The sequence below is a fragment of the Gekko japonicus genome, unplaced genomic scaffold (genome assembly GCF_001447785.1).
Source record: "Gekko japonicus isolate JY-2015 unplaced genomic scaffold, Gekko_japonicus_V1.1 scaffold701, whole genome shotgun sequence".
In the NCBI taxonomy this organism is placed as follows: Eukaryota; Metazoa; Chordata; class Lepidosauria; order Squamata; family Gekkonidae; genus Gekko; species Gekko japonicus.
In genome coordinates this window covers 666,358-681,202 of record NW_015174294.1, presented here as the reverse complement: position 1 = coordinate 681,202, position 14,845 = coordinate 666,358, and the positions used below count along the sequence as shown (strand labels likewise).

The 14,845-nt window shown below is 38.9% G+C and overlaps 1 protein-coding gene across 1 annotated transcript in view; it reads left to right on the top strand.

The window, feature by feature from the left end:
• Positions 1-8,222: 8,222 nt before the first annotated feature.
• Positions 8,223-14,845, top strand: part of PTPRD (protein tyrosine phosphatase, receptor type D) — a 260,249-nt gene continuing 253,626 nt past the window's right edge. Inside the window, exons 1-6 of the mRNA XM_015424064.1 lie at positions 8,223-8,240; positions 8,300-8,486; positions 9,707-9,715; positions 10,517-10,534; positions 12,164-12,274; positions 13,588-13,599. Of these exons, the coding sequence (XP_015279550.1) occupies positions 8,223-8,240; positions 8,300-8,486; positions 9,707-9,715; positions 10,517-10,534; positions 12,164-12,274; positions 13,588-13,599 (355 nt within the window). The remainder of the gene's footprint in view (positions 8,241-8,299; positions 8,487-9,706; positions 9,716-10,516; positions 10,535-12,163; positions 12,275-13,587; positions 13,600-14,845) is intronic.

Genomic DNA, 14,845 nt, shown 5'->3' with positions numbered 1-14,845 from the left:
CTCTCTTACCAGGCTGAGCCAGCCATTTGGTTCCAGTGTAGAGATTGTCTCCTAAGGCTCAAAATGTGAAATAAGAACAGCGTTACCATTGTTTATATCTGGGTATATCTATTTGAAATGTACCATAAGAAAAAGGACAACTCAGATATCTTCACAGTCCCTCCACATTCAAATATGGGCATAGATCAGCAATGTCCTCCATAGTACCCCCAGCAATAGGGTTGCCAGGTCTTACTGTCATGCTGGTGGGAGAGCTCTTTTCTGGTATCTCATTGGTGCACACGCAAAGCATATGTGCTGCGATGATGTGACCCAGAAGTGACATTACCACACACAGCACGTTGTAGGGGATGCACTACCATTTGAGGAAAAACTCCATGGTTTTTCCTTAAATGATTGACCGCCCCCCCTCCCCCCGCAATGTGCCCTGTGCAATGATGTCACCTCCAGGTGACATCATTGCGCCGGGTGCATTGCTGTGCACTGGGTGCTTTTTGGGTGGGGTTCTCCCCCACCAGCCAAATCCAGGCCAGTGAATCTGGGGGCCCGTAAACAGGCGAACCCCCACCCATCTGGAGAATGGCAGCCCTACCCAGCAACAACAATGTTCGAATCATCGGACTAGAATGCTTCTCACTTTACAACTTATGCACTTGTACAGAGAATCAGGAATGAGTAACTCTATTATGATTAGTTGTCAGGAGACATATGTATGCTGTACAGGTATTAGAATGAATGTGGCCCATTTCCCAGTTTTGCCAGAGTCACACTAAATAAGCCTGGGCATAAGGAATCAATCTTATGTCTGTCCTATTTCAATTCTGTGCTCCAGAAGCTGCTGATTTAATTTTACACCAGCTTTATAAGGTGCATCCAACAACAAAGTGGCAAACTTTCTGTAGAAGTTTGTAAGGAATACTGAAAACAGAGAGAATTCAGAAACAAAATGTATTGAGTGGTCCATGCAAATGGCAAAAGGGATTTGCCAACAAAGTGGCAAACTTTCTGTAGACGTTTGTAAGGAATACTGAAAACAGTCAGAGAGAATTCAGAAACAAAATGTATTGAGGGAAAAAATACAAACAGTTGGCCTGGGGAACTAGCAAACCTATGTAGTCTCAATAATATGAAGTTTACACTGACTGCCAGTACCCAGCATTAGAATACTCACATTTAAGGGCCAAATATACCAAGCACACTCACATGTGTAGCTTTGTGAAGATGGAAGATAGACCACTTCCGGTAGATAGAAATTTGTGTTTAAGTCTGAAAAGATTGCTTCCCAGTTAATCTTAAATGTCTGAATTTCTTTTTATTCTTGTACTTTCATGGGAAAATTAATGTCTTTTTCAATCCTTCTCTCAGTGTACACAAATAGGTTTCTGAATCACTATTGGAGTCTTTGTTTTTGTTTGTTTGTTTTGACACTTGATGCCTGCTTGCTTTTTTTAAGGAGGAAAAACCCAGCTCTTGCAGTCAGCATTCTTACTACTAAGGAAGAAACAGGTCCCTTAGGAAAAAGCCAGAGCTGTTCTTTAATGGGCATGCTAGAGGAGTGCTGTGGAATGCAGAACACTCTGGTCATTCCCCAGAGAGTGAGATTGCTGCCTCAACAGAACTGTTATCTGGTGCCACTAGGATTATGGATACCATGACCAAAAATTGAACCTGTTTCTTCCCAGAGGGCAGTTCAAAAATAAGGCAATATGGTATCTGGCCAGTGTGTTTTTTATGCATTTTTAATGTGAAATATATGAAAATGTGATCTTGTCGGGTTTATTTTGGTCTCTGTCAGAAGTAGTTGAGAAACAGCTGCTAGATTTAAAGGGGAGAGTTTTTACTGCTCGGAATGACTAACATACTTTTCTTAAAAATAGATACTTCAGCCTCTTTGTGGTTTTTATAATGTCACACTATTCTCCAGAAAGGAATCCATACAACGTGACACATTTGCTTTTCCTGGTTAATCCATAACAAACTATGGAAATTGAAATATGATTTCAGTTTGACCATGAAATCCATTATGAATAATGTATATAACTTTAAGCAGCATATGTGTGAGTTTCTATTATATTAATGACTCCTTTTAAATAATGAAATGCAATAGACTGGGAATTCTTAACCCAAAGAGTGAGTGTGCACACAGTGTTCCTTTATTCTGAGATGTGAAATGATGGCTACATTACAGTATCTAACCCCCCACCCCACCCTCAACACACAGAGCATCTGGCTCAATGTTTGTTGCCAATATTTATAGTCTCTGCATTCTTTTACTCTGAGGGGGGGGGGGGGTTGAATGTTGCTACCAGAATTTGGAATTTCAGCAGTCTGGACAGAGCTGTGATGAGGGAATGTTAAATCTATTTCCGCTTCATTTGATGTCTCATAGGTTCATCGCCCCAGCCACAATTAATTTGTATTGCAGTGAGGGTCCTATGATATTCTACTAAACAGGGGTCATTTCATAGAAAAAGAGGTGCAGCTCATTAGCATAACTCATTAGTATAACTTATTTGCATATGCCACACCCCCTGACATCACCGGAAGTGTGTCAGAAGGCAACACCCACCGCTCAGGCGCCACTGGACTGTTTTGGATGGCTAGCTATTGGGGGGGGGGACATGCAGCTCTGTCCTTGCAGAGGAGGGAGCGCTTGTACCTGAATAAAACTTGGTCTTAAAGGTGCCACTGGACTGTTTTGGACCAGGGGGGCTCTGCAACTTACCTGGCTGCTTCTTGCTCTGACTGAGGGCTGCTGGGAGCAGGGGGTGGGGCTTGTTGCATGTGCCCGCCCCCTGGGCTCTTTACTGCCGGAGCTCCACTCCTGTGCGCTCCTGCAGGATATGACCCCTGCTACTAAACAAGACAACCCATTTATGTCAAGAAATACTGTCATGGAGTTCAGTGTTCTAGCTACATAGCAAATGGCAGAAGGCACATAATTCCCATTTCACTATGTAGGTCTTTAACAGAAGTCTGAATATGTTCAATTCCTTGGTTGATTAATACCCACCGTCAGAGGCAAACTGTGAACACAGCCCAAGAGCAAGCTGAGGCTGCAGTCAGACTGGAGGCTTGGTGCAATATGGCAGCACTTCTAAGTGCTCTGATTTACATTGCTGCAGGGAAGATCAAGCAGACAGCACACCCAGCTGTGGCTCCCCCCCCCGCACTCGCCCCATGGTCGAGCGTCCACATTACTGTGGTGCCTCAACCAAAGAGTGTGGTGTTTCTTTTTAAAATATGGCTGGGTGTGCGCTTAGGTGCTTAAAGCCAAGAACTCAGGGTGGAAAAACCACTGAGAAACAGATCTGTCCGTTCCCACTCCTCATCCAGCTTGCATGCGCAACAGGGATGTTCAGAGGCCCATCCAGAAATCACTGGATATCCTCTGGTGGCTATGTATTATGTATCCAACTTGTCATACAATGGGGTGAGTATGACAGGAGAATGGCTGCCAGATGTGGTTGTGTGACCAAGCCCATTTAATCCATACAGGAAGCGCAACTATATCAGGCCAAACTGTCCATCTGACCGCAGCCTGAGCCAAGCTGCCCTGAGTTACAAGGTCTGCTTGGTTCAAACCTGGGCCTTGGCAAAGGGAACAAGAGGGCTAGGCTTTCTATCTATTGAAATCATCATCACCAAGACCCAGGCCTGAACTCAGTGGACCCTGCAGCAGTGCCTATGCTGCAGGGGCCACTTGGCTCAGCTAGGTCATGGTTGCCAGCCTCTCTCCAGGGCAGCAGCTCACTAGACACTTTCCTGGTAAGTGAAAGGACCAGTCCACTCCTGGTACCTGTTCAGATATGTTTGCATTTGGCTAGCAATTTCACAAATACACATTTGGAAAAACAGGTACCTATATTTCATTGGATGAAACTGACGGTTGCTATTCGAATGTATTCATTGTTAAAATCCTCTTTCATGTCTTTCACATACTGTTTTCTGTGTTACACACAAGGCCATGAAATTCCTTATATCAACTGCATTTTCCTTTTATCAACAACACCATCTCTTCTCCTGAATGGAAATGTGCTTTTTGCAAGAACCTATCTTTCACATATTTACTTTGTTGCAAAAGGGTATTTCTTGATTAGTATTCATGATTTATTATCTTAATTCTAAATGCATTAAAACCTTGCTTCTAATAAAAGTTGAAATCTTATGTACGTTTTGTACAATATTGCAGACTTGCATCATTCTTTGTAGAAAAATTCAGCCATGTTGGTCTGAAGCAGCAGAACAAAGTTTGAGTCCAGTGACACCTGTTTGGGACTAGGAGGCACTTTTCTGAGGTGGTTCTAGTCGTACCTCAAGGATGGGTTTCAGGGTCCTTCAGAGTTCCCCAAGGTTTCATCTTGTCCCCAGTGCCGGTATTGACCTTTAAAGCCCTGTATGGCTGCGGTGGCTCAAGTGGTTAAAACGCTGAACTGCAGGCTGTGGAAGGTCGGTAGTTCAGCAGTTCGAGACCCGGGTGCCGCATGACAGAGTGAGCTCCCGTCTCTAATTCCAGTTCCTGCCAGCCTAGCAGTTCGAAAGCAAGAAATTGCAAGTAGATAAATAGGTACCACTTCGGTGGGAAGGTAACAGCGTTCTGTGCGCCTTGGTGTTTAGTTATGCCGGCCACATGACCACGGAAATGTCTTCGGACAGCGCTGGCTCTTTGGTTTTGAAACGGAGATGAGCACCGCAACCCTAGAGTCGGACTCGACTGGCTTTCGAGCAAGGAACCTTTACCTTTTACTATGGCTTGTGGCCAGCAAAACAGGCAGATTAAATTGGACTTTATCCCTCAGATCACCACTATAATACGACAATCTCAGTCATTTACTTGAAGCACTAAAAAGGAGATATGGACATGACTTGTGAAGCCATTGTTTCGCATTTCCATGTAATTATCCAAAGGGAAAGTTATGTAAATGAGATATTCAGACTTCCAGTGTTGATGTAGGTCACATGTGTGAGTTCTCCTTTTAGGGAGAGAAAAGTAGAAGACTAACACATGCATTTAACATCTGAAGCCATTCTGTATGATCTATTTTTCTCCATCAAAAACATTTAAAGACAAAGGATGGAGCGTGGCTGAGTAGAAACTTATACTTGATATCTGCAATATATTACCTCCTGATACTCTGAGCAGGTCTTTAATTATGTTCAGTCAGATTGAACTTCTGTAAAGAAACAGCAGAGAGGAAATCTTTCACTCTCCTTAGGTATTTCTTATACTGTAGACTGACAGAACTTTAGTCCTTTCTTGATATGTTTAGTATCTAAAGAATAAAACTGTAAATTAGATTGTGAATGCAGATATAGATAAATGATTACTTCATGGTATTGGTGCTACTTTTATATCTCAGGCAGATAAAGAAATGCTAAGGGGATTATCTGTAAACAATGAAACTCCCTTCTGAATATATGATATAAACATGATAATCTTATTTTAATGACAAGAATAACATTAGACGTAAAACAAAGCAAGAGAGCGTTGCAGCATTTTGTCATAAAAGTTCATTTGAGTTCTGCACATAGAATTCATTCAGATTTTAAAGTACCAAATTTAGAAGTAAATGCATGAATACAGTAAGGGATTTAATACATATGCACAGTAGCAGCCATCCTAAACAAATCGTGATGTATATGTTTTGGTAAGCGCAAGAACACAATAGTAGTTTGTCCTTTAATGGCCTGCTAGAAGTTCAGGTCAGGTTTAAATTGTTGATGAATTGCTATCTAATTCAGCATAACTGAATATTAAAAAAGAAATGTGGTAGACATTGCAGGTAACTTCCTGATAATGACATTCAGGTACACACTAATGAACTAATCAATTTTTTTTTCATTCATTGCAGATGTTTAAAAGTAGCCATATATCGATTAACAGCTATTTTGCCTCACTAAAAGTGTATGTGATTTCAAGATAATAGCTGATTGATGTGATTGTTCATCTCTTGTTTGATGATCTGTCAAACACTGAAAAGACAAATTTTAAAGGAATTACTAATAAATTTAAAGTAGAACAGAAATCAATTAATGTCTTATAAACTACACCCACTGAGATAAGCATTCCAACTACAAATTTCATTATTTCCTCCAGTCCATTTTATGTTGAATACTGTTTTATTGCCAAATACCTGACAGCCAGATTGGAAACAATCCACAACTGTCAAAGTATAACAGCTCCGACTGTTTGAATTCCCTACATTGTGATGTTTCTCATGAAAATTTAATGATGAGTATGTATTCAGAGTGATTCAGTGCATAAGAGGGCTGGATAGGATTTAATTACCCTTATTAAAAATAAGGAACGGAGGTTCTTTACATGCTCCATCCTATTAGAATGCAAGATAGATTATCTTTGTTATATGCTTGTTTATAAGGGAAAAAGGGGGCTTCATGGTGTCTTTGAGCCAACAAGGAAGGGAAAGGACATGCAAATGCATTAAGAACACTTTTTAAACATGGAAAAAGTAGGTTTCTTTAGTCAGACTATAGCAAATGGCCTAAAGCAGTCAGCTCTTGACACTTCCTGCTCATTGGCAGAGATAAAACAAATAGTATTAACAACTGCAGATCATTACTACAGCAGTGTGTTAGGCACTATTTACATGCATTCATACTGTCAGTGATTAAGTAGCCTTGGGGAGATGGAAGTCACTAGCTAAAACTAAGATTTGTCAGGTATTCAAGGATATCCCACATGTCCCCCCCCCCATGTTAATAGTTCATACAGTCTGAGGACAAAGCAAGTAATGTGTTTGACACTGAACAATTTGTAGTCAAATATTTTTATTCTTAAATGATTGCATGTCAAAACTAGACAAGTCAGATGTTTAGTAACAAAACATATATGGTGGTGGTGGAAAGTGTCTTCATGTCACAGCTGACTTATGGCGGCCCCTTAGGCTTTTCAAGGGATGGTTTGCCATTGCCTGCCTCCACATCATGTCCCTGGTGTTCCTTGATGGCCTACTATCCAAATACTATAGGGTTGCCAGGTGCCTTCCTCCTGCCAGTGGGGAATTTTGGAGGGGCATTCTGGGGTGGGCAGAGAATGTTAAGGATGCACTGATGTCACTTCCGGAAGTGACATCATCGCATTGATGACACTAGGGCGACACTATTTTTTGAGCTAAACTCTATGGTAAAAACGACTACACAAACCATAGAGTTTTGCCCAAAAAGTAGAGTGTCACCCCCCAAAATTGCTGATGTGATGATGTCACTTCTGGAAGTGACATAAGTACATCGGCAACATTGTGTGGGGACATCTGTTTGGGGGCGGGGTTTCCCCCACCAGCCAGCTGGGAACTGGCAAACCTAAAATACTAACCATGAGCCACATGGACCTTCAACAAACTGCCAAACTGAAGAATCACTTGAGAGTGATCCATTTGGAAGAAAAATGCAATTGGCACACAAGAGGCTTTTAAAAACTGCTAAGATGACAACCAGTGCATAGAGAATCACAAAAAAATAAAAAAACACATGAATTTGCAAGAGAGGACATGAAATCAGTGTTACTTTGCAGCTGTGCTAGGGCATTGGCAAAAAAAGCAAAAAAAAAACAAACCCATCACCAAACCCCTTTGTCACCACCCACAACCACATCAGGAGTGAAGCCCCCACCTCAGTTAGAGAAAGTGTGATTCTTTTGATGCATATGAAGAAAAAAAATATCAAGATTTCTGATGACCAAAAATCCGGAGGAAAAAGAGCAGTGCAAAACACAAAACAGAATATGAATCTACACTTCACAACGTGACTGAAAATCTGGAGCAACTTGTGCATGTGTAGTAGGCCTATCTCTTTTGTCTGACAGCAGAGTTGTGCCAGCATATTAATGTAGTTATTAGTATCCCTCTGGTATGGGTGTATCTTCAAGACAATACCAGTGGAGGGGACTGAGTCACCATGCTTCATTGACATCATGTTGCATATCCTGTTAGCATAGCACAATCTCATACGATTGCAGCTATAAGAGATGATGATTTGTTTTAATATATACTAAGGAACGGGAGTTCTAGAAGGTTCAGCCTTTAATCCTAGTATGGTTTCATTCAGTGCTAATATGTGACATTGGCATTCACATGTTTCTATTATGGTGCTGTATAGGTCAAAGAAGTCTTTGTCCAGAATGTTGTCTTTCATTTGATTTACAACATCCAGGTACTAATTTTAGGCTCACCTGTGAAAACACCGTTAGATTAAATGTGTTAGAAATGGGTCTCATAGAGAAGGTACGTAGCTGTAATAGGAGCTATTTTGTAAAGCTGGTACCTCTTTTTCCTTTTCAGAGGATCAAATTCCTCGTGGTTTCCCCACCATTGATATGGGCCCGCAGTTAAAGGTGGTTGAACGCACTCGAACAGCCACGATGTTATGTGCAGCCAGTGGCAATCCTGATCCTGAAATAACTTGGTTCAAAGATTTTTTACCTGTGGACACAAGCAACAACAATGGGCGCATCAAACAATTGCGATCAGGTAAGGTCTTGTTACTGTTTGCACTAATGCTCAGAATTATTCTTTCTTTCCCCCCCTGTTCTTTTAAAATTTAATTTAACTTTATAGGTAATGATTCTTCTTCCTCTTCTCTTTTTTTTTAATTTGTTGAACGTGTTGTCCATGTCTGTGTTGTTGTCATAGTCTGTTTCCAAAGTCTGTTTCTCTTGTGTGCATCTTGCAGCTTCTGTTTATTCCACATTGCTCACTGCTGTGACTGTAGACTTGATATTTTTCTTTTCTTTACTGCTTTTTCGGCAGTATTTGACAGAATCATTTTCTCCTCTATCCCTATCTATCTTTATTTTTATTATTATTATTTTTAAACAAATTTATTTCAACATTGGACTTCATTCAGAACATGCAAGGAGTACCAATGGTTATATCCATACAATATCAAACTTTCATTTTCTGATGCTCACAATATTTATAAAAATTGTGTTTTATGCCACCTTTTCAACATTTTGAACCCACCAAAGATTAGCCAGTTTGGACACATTTGCTTTCTTCTTACTAGTACATGAAACACAGCATTTCCCCCCCTCTTATTTGTACTGTCTTTAACCAAAGCCAAAACAAACAAACAAAATCTTTTGAGTAGCCTATGAAAGGAGAGATTTTTACTGATTTTCTGATGCATTTAGCCACAGTAGTCTGCAGCTGTGCTAAAGCTTCCTGAATATTATAGCGTCTGGATCTACAGAAGCCTGCCATTCATGTAGAGTCCAGCTTTTGCCGCTCTTTCTCTTTGCCCTCTTCACTTCCTTGAGGAGTCCTGTCACCCCACCTACTTTATGCTCTCTGCAGATTCATAATAAGATAACTTTAAATTTACTAAGTTGAAACCTTATACCCATATAAAAGATAATAGAAGGGGGCGGGATATATAATAAGCAGTTTATGTTAGCAATGGTAGCAGTTTACTGTAGAAATCAGTTGTATAATCCACCTGTCTTCCCAGACCTCTAAGCTTTTTGACCTGTCCTGTGATGTTAAGCCGTCTTGTTAACTGACTTCTTTGCTTGTTGTCAGCAGAATTGTATAGATTAAACTTCTGTTAATGTAAAATTAGAAGTAATTTTCACATGTGACATAGATTACGTAGTATATAAAGCTTTAACTTGAAAACGTTTGTGCCAAATTATAAGGAATATAATAATATTTTTATGCTGTCTTTCTTCTCTCCGTATTTAAATCTCCAGAATCTATTGGTAAGTGCTTAGTTCTGAAGCGCACTTCACCCCCACTAATTTCCATATGCAGAATACTATGATTATGGTATTATAATTATGATTATTACTCTTAAAATGCATGGCATGCATTTTACTAACAGTCAGTGTAGGCACCGGACCTCTGTAGTGGCACACACACTGCTCCACAGAAATGTTGTCGTATCAGTCTTAGAAACACTTGGTTAGAAGGAACAATACACATAGATGTAGCGCAATAAATGACAAGATTTCAACAAGTGTTTATTACCAGATAGCCTTCAGTGTATCCTTTTTTCTCTGTTTCTTGCTCTTCATATGTATATATATATATATCCACACACACACCACAAACACGTGTATATATATATATCTGTCTATATATATATATATCTCCATATATATCTATATATCTTTCTCTCACTTAAATAGAGTATCCAGTATCTCTTCCTAAACTATGTATTAAATGTAGTACTGTAAAGGTTTTCTTTAAATATTTTAATCCTATACAATATATTTTAACCCTCTCTAACCAAAAATCGTATGAATGAAAGTTCTGCCCTGCCCCCCAAAACGTGATGGCCTTTGCCCATTTTGGTATACTGTTATTATGTATTTATAATATAATAATTGTACCTAAAAATATATTTCTGTTTTTAACAATATAGAAATTCAAGTTTCTTTTTAAGACCTTATTTAATTCTGTAATTCTAATTTGATTCTTCTTCCAAAGCCCTAGCCTCCTTCTTCTCGTACTAATGCTTCTTCTTTCTAATCTTATTTGCATTCATATTATCCACCCAGGTGGTACACCAATAAGAGGTAAGAGTGCTGAACTAACGTTCACAGAATGATCTTATTCTTTCTGTCCTTCCATCCCTATCATTATTGTCCTTTTTTAAAAATAAAAGCATTATAGAAATGTCTATCATCTTTAGTTCTTCCTTTTGTCCTATTTAGTTACAATCAGTGACTGTCATCTTGTGATTTTTTTCCCACCATCCTTTTTAATTTCCATTTAAAAAATTGTGTTTGATCATTCCTCCCCCCACAAAAAAACCCCCCAATTTGTTACTTTGTGATATGCTTTAAAGAAAGCATATCCAGGTCTTCAGGCCACAACCCAGTCACAGCGTACCATTTGTCCCTCTTTTTCTTTTTTCTTCTTCTTTTTTACCTTTTTTCTTTCTTTTTTCTTTCTTTTTTTTTTGGTCCAACTGGAGCAAAAAAAAAAAGATCATTTTTTTCTTCCTTAGCTGTTCTTGTTTTGGACCAAGCCAAGATGGTCTGGAGAACAGTTGCAGACATGCAGAAGAGACAACATGGAATATCTTCTTTTTAACTTTGTCTTTCAAAAGGTTTTCTTTTTTTTCTTTTTGTTCAATTATATTTTTCTTTTAACGTCATAAAGTAAAAAAGTAAACAAACAAACAAACACATTCTTCCCCCTAACAAATTACAGCAACACTATATTTTTTTCTTGGATTCACCCTTCTCTGGATTTTTGGATCCTTCTGATCTTCAGGCCTTGAAAATGGAAAGCTTGATGACTAAGTACTCTTGGTGGTATGTGGTATTGCTGGTTTTTAATAATTTTATTAAAATAGTTCATGTCTTTTGTAATTCTTGTTTTGTATTTTTCTTGGGTTTTGTGACACCACACTGCTAATCCCACTCGTGGATTTTGATGGGTGTCTTGGGGGGGCCATCCTGAGGTCCTCAGCAGTGGTTGGTTGCTTCTTCCTTGTTGGCTTGGCCATGCTTTTTAACTTTTTTTTTTTGCCTTCTAATTCAACCCCTCTTGTTTTTCAGCAAATGCACTAAAATACTATGAATTGTGGCAAATGTCTTTCTTTTTCTTACCAATCTGCATGTCTTTAAGGGAGCTTTGTTTCTTTAAAAATATTTTGATGACTATAAATGACTAATTCAGTTTCTTTTTTTCCACTTCAAGCAGCTTTTTTTGTACTTGCTGCACATTTTTGGCCTTCTTCAGCGGAAGACTTTCTTGAAACCCATCTTCTCACTATTTTTTTTTGCTGAGCACCACCTTTTGTATTCCCTTTGTTGCTCAAATAAATCAAATTAATTTAACCAACTAAATGGTGACATCCCAATGACCTAATATCCTTTGTTTTATTTTAAAGCCACAATTCCTTGAAGCAGTCTCACCCATCTTCATTTTAACAGTAGAAGAAATAGTACTGTGCTAGAGAATTGTTTGCTGAATGCAGATTGTTTACCTGTACTAGATTGATGGTGTGAAAAAAATAATCTCTTTGTTTTTTTCATTACATCATTTTTTGTCTGTGCCACCTTAGCAAGAAAATGACCCGGCGTTGAGTGGACCTTCGCATACAGGGCTTTTCATTATTATTAAGCAGTGTGTAGTTAAGAGCTTGAAACCCTTCTTTGATCGTCTCTTTGGCAATATATTTTATATCCATACAGGTGCCCTCCAAATCGAACTGAGTGAAGAATCTGACCAAGGCAAATATGAGTGTGTTGCAACCAACAGTGCGGGTACCCGCTATTCTGCCCCTGCCAATCTATATGTCAGAGGTAGGAATGACATAACCCTGGTATCCACTCTTCATTCAGGTTCAAGGGGTATAAAGATACTCTTGGGATCTATGCCATAACTACAGTACTAGACAAAGTGTCAAGGTTAAAAATAACAATAAGGGGAAAATGTATTAAAAGCTTAGAGGAATTAATGGGAGAAATGATATGAATAAAGGCACTTTTTCAGTCCAAACTTGCCCCTGTGACTTAAGGTTTGTAAGTATACCTACATTTTTTATTTCCTAACTTCTACTTTTCCTGCATTGATTATTGACCTGAATGTTGCATTTTATTTTGGGGGGGTTTCAGTTTTCCTTTCTTTGTTTTGTTTGGTTTAAATTTCTAATGTGATTGCTTGCTGTGCAACTAATTTGGCTCTAATTAAAACTCAGGGTGTTGAGGTGTGTAGCCACATGACCTTTGCTGCTAAGTTGCAAAGGAAAAGTTCTAAGTGTGTAATTCTCTGTGAAGAAGACAATGGTGTAGCCTTCTTTTTTCTGTTTCTTTAAGCACAGTTTTATACAGCCGTATACTTCTTCTAAATTGAAGCCTTATCAGCAAAATGTAGTCCCAGGCACTGCTGGAATGAATTAGCTGTTCTTTATTCAAAAGAGAGCAGAAGTAGAATTACTATTTTTTCCCTGATAGTTATGAATTAGAAGGATAAATTCCAATGAGTGTATTCTTGGAAAGTAACAGGCATGATCGATTTTTTAAAAAGATTTTGGGAAGTGTTCCTTTTGGTTTTATCTCTTCTATGCAATGCTTCCTCTTTGCCACAGTTTTCAGTGCCTGTCACTTAACAAACATTCTGTACATGATGTCTAATATATACACAAATAAACTTAGCTGCTGGCAATGTGTAGGAGCAGATTGGCAGGGCAGCAAAAAACCAAAATATTTTAAACTCATTCAACTTTCACCTCATTACTTTAGCGTGGGGACGTTATACACAACTTGGAAAAAAATCTGGTTTAATTTTTTTTCTAGCTAGGCAAGGCTCAAAGGTTATTATGGCCTCCTTAGCCATTTGATCCTTTTCCTTTCAAAATACTGTATTGCATGAGGCATGTTTATTATCCGCAGGGGATTCTTTTCCAATGCGATGCTAGTTTCTAACATCTTGATAGCTAAAATAAATTGCTTAATGGTCAGAGCTGAGGTAGGGAAGGTTTGATTAGGGCAAGTGAAAGATGTTCAAGTAGCAGTTGAAAGCCTTGATATGGCCTTTTTACTCTCTCTGTGTTTCCCTTGTTTTTCTCCTTTCCTCATTTCATTGTGTTCTGCATCAAACCCCCTACATCCCTCAGAGCTGCGAGAAGGTTGGTGTGTTTTTTACTTTTTTACCCACCTTACAAAACTATTAATTAAACCAATAACAAAGAATACAAATGAAATGAATGTAGCTGCATTGTGGCCTTTTTTAATTTTTAAGTTAATGTTATGTTTAAGCTGGGAATGCCCTGGTCATGGCTTTTTAGTGCGTGCTGGTATCTACTTGTTGTGCATGGTAAGAGAGGGGAGATAGCCTGTATGCATGACAAACCTGTAACACTTTGAGGTCCTGTAAATTTGGTCAGTGTTCCTGCTTTTTCTGATTTCATTTCCCTTTAATTTTGTGTTTGTACTGATGCCTGCTGGTTCAGGAATGACTTCCTACAATTGTTCCTTCAAGCAGCCCAAGCATGAAGACTAAAACTTTCCTATGTCTTACTTAATTACTTATTTATAAAATGATTATGTTTGGTACTACAAATTATGCATTGCCTGCCACTTGCTTTGTCTGACCTCTATCAAATGGCTGCAAAAGGCATGTCTTGCTCTTTGTTGCCCCTATGCCCGTCCCATTCACTCACGAGGCCATCACGGTAAGCCCCTCTAGAATCCATAGACATTTTCAGGCATTCAGGTCAATCCCGTGGAAAGGTTCAAACTCATAAAATGTTTGTCTTGTACTCTCCAGTGAGAGCTCATCACACACAAGCTCTGGTGAAACTAAATTCCCATTGATTCCAATGCTGCTTAAGTCTCATTACCTTTCTATGAACTGCAGTCATAGCCATGCATTTATTTTGCTAAAACAGAGAATACACAATGAACTTGTTTACAAGGTCCACACAATTAAAATACAATATTCTTTGTCCATTGAAAGGCTCAAGTCCAAATCTACCTGCCCCTGTTGCCTCTGTAACTGCCTTCATACATGCACACACAGAGAGATTACTGGAAGCAGGAACACTGATCTGTTATTGCCTGGTAATTTTCTCAGTGTTGTGTTTGCTTAAATATTAACTACTCTGTTAATGCAATGCCCTGCTGCTGTGTGTTTTAGATATACTGTCCCTCATTTTGTATACACAGAGCTGCCTTTAATAGTATTATAAATCTTAGCAGTTTATTTTGCTTTCCTTCTATGTGAACACCATGGAACCTGGAATGTTTAATGTTTTGCTCCTTCCCTACCACCTTACACTTGCTTCATAACAATCCTAAGCTTAATCAAGTATCTTCCTACTTCCAATTCTATCCTTACTTCCAATTCTTTCCCTATCTCTTTCAAACTATCTT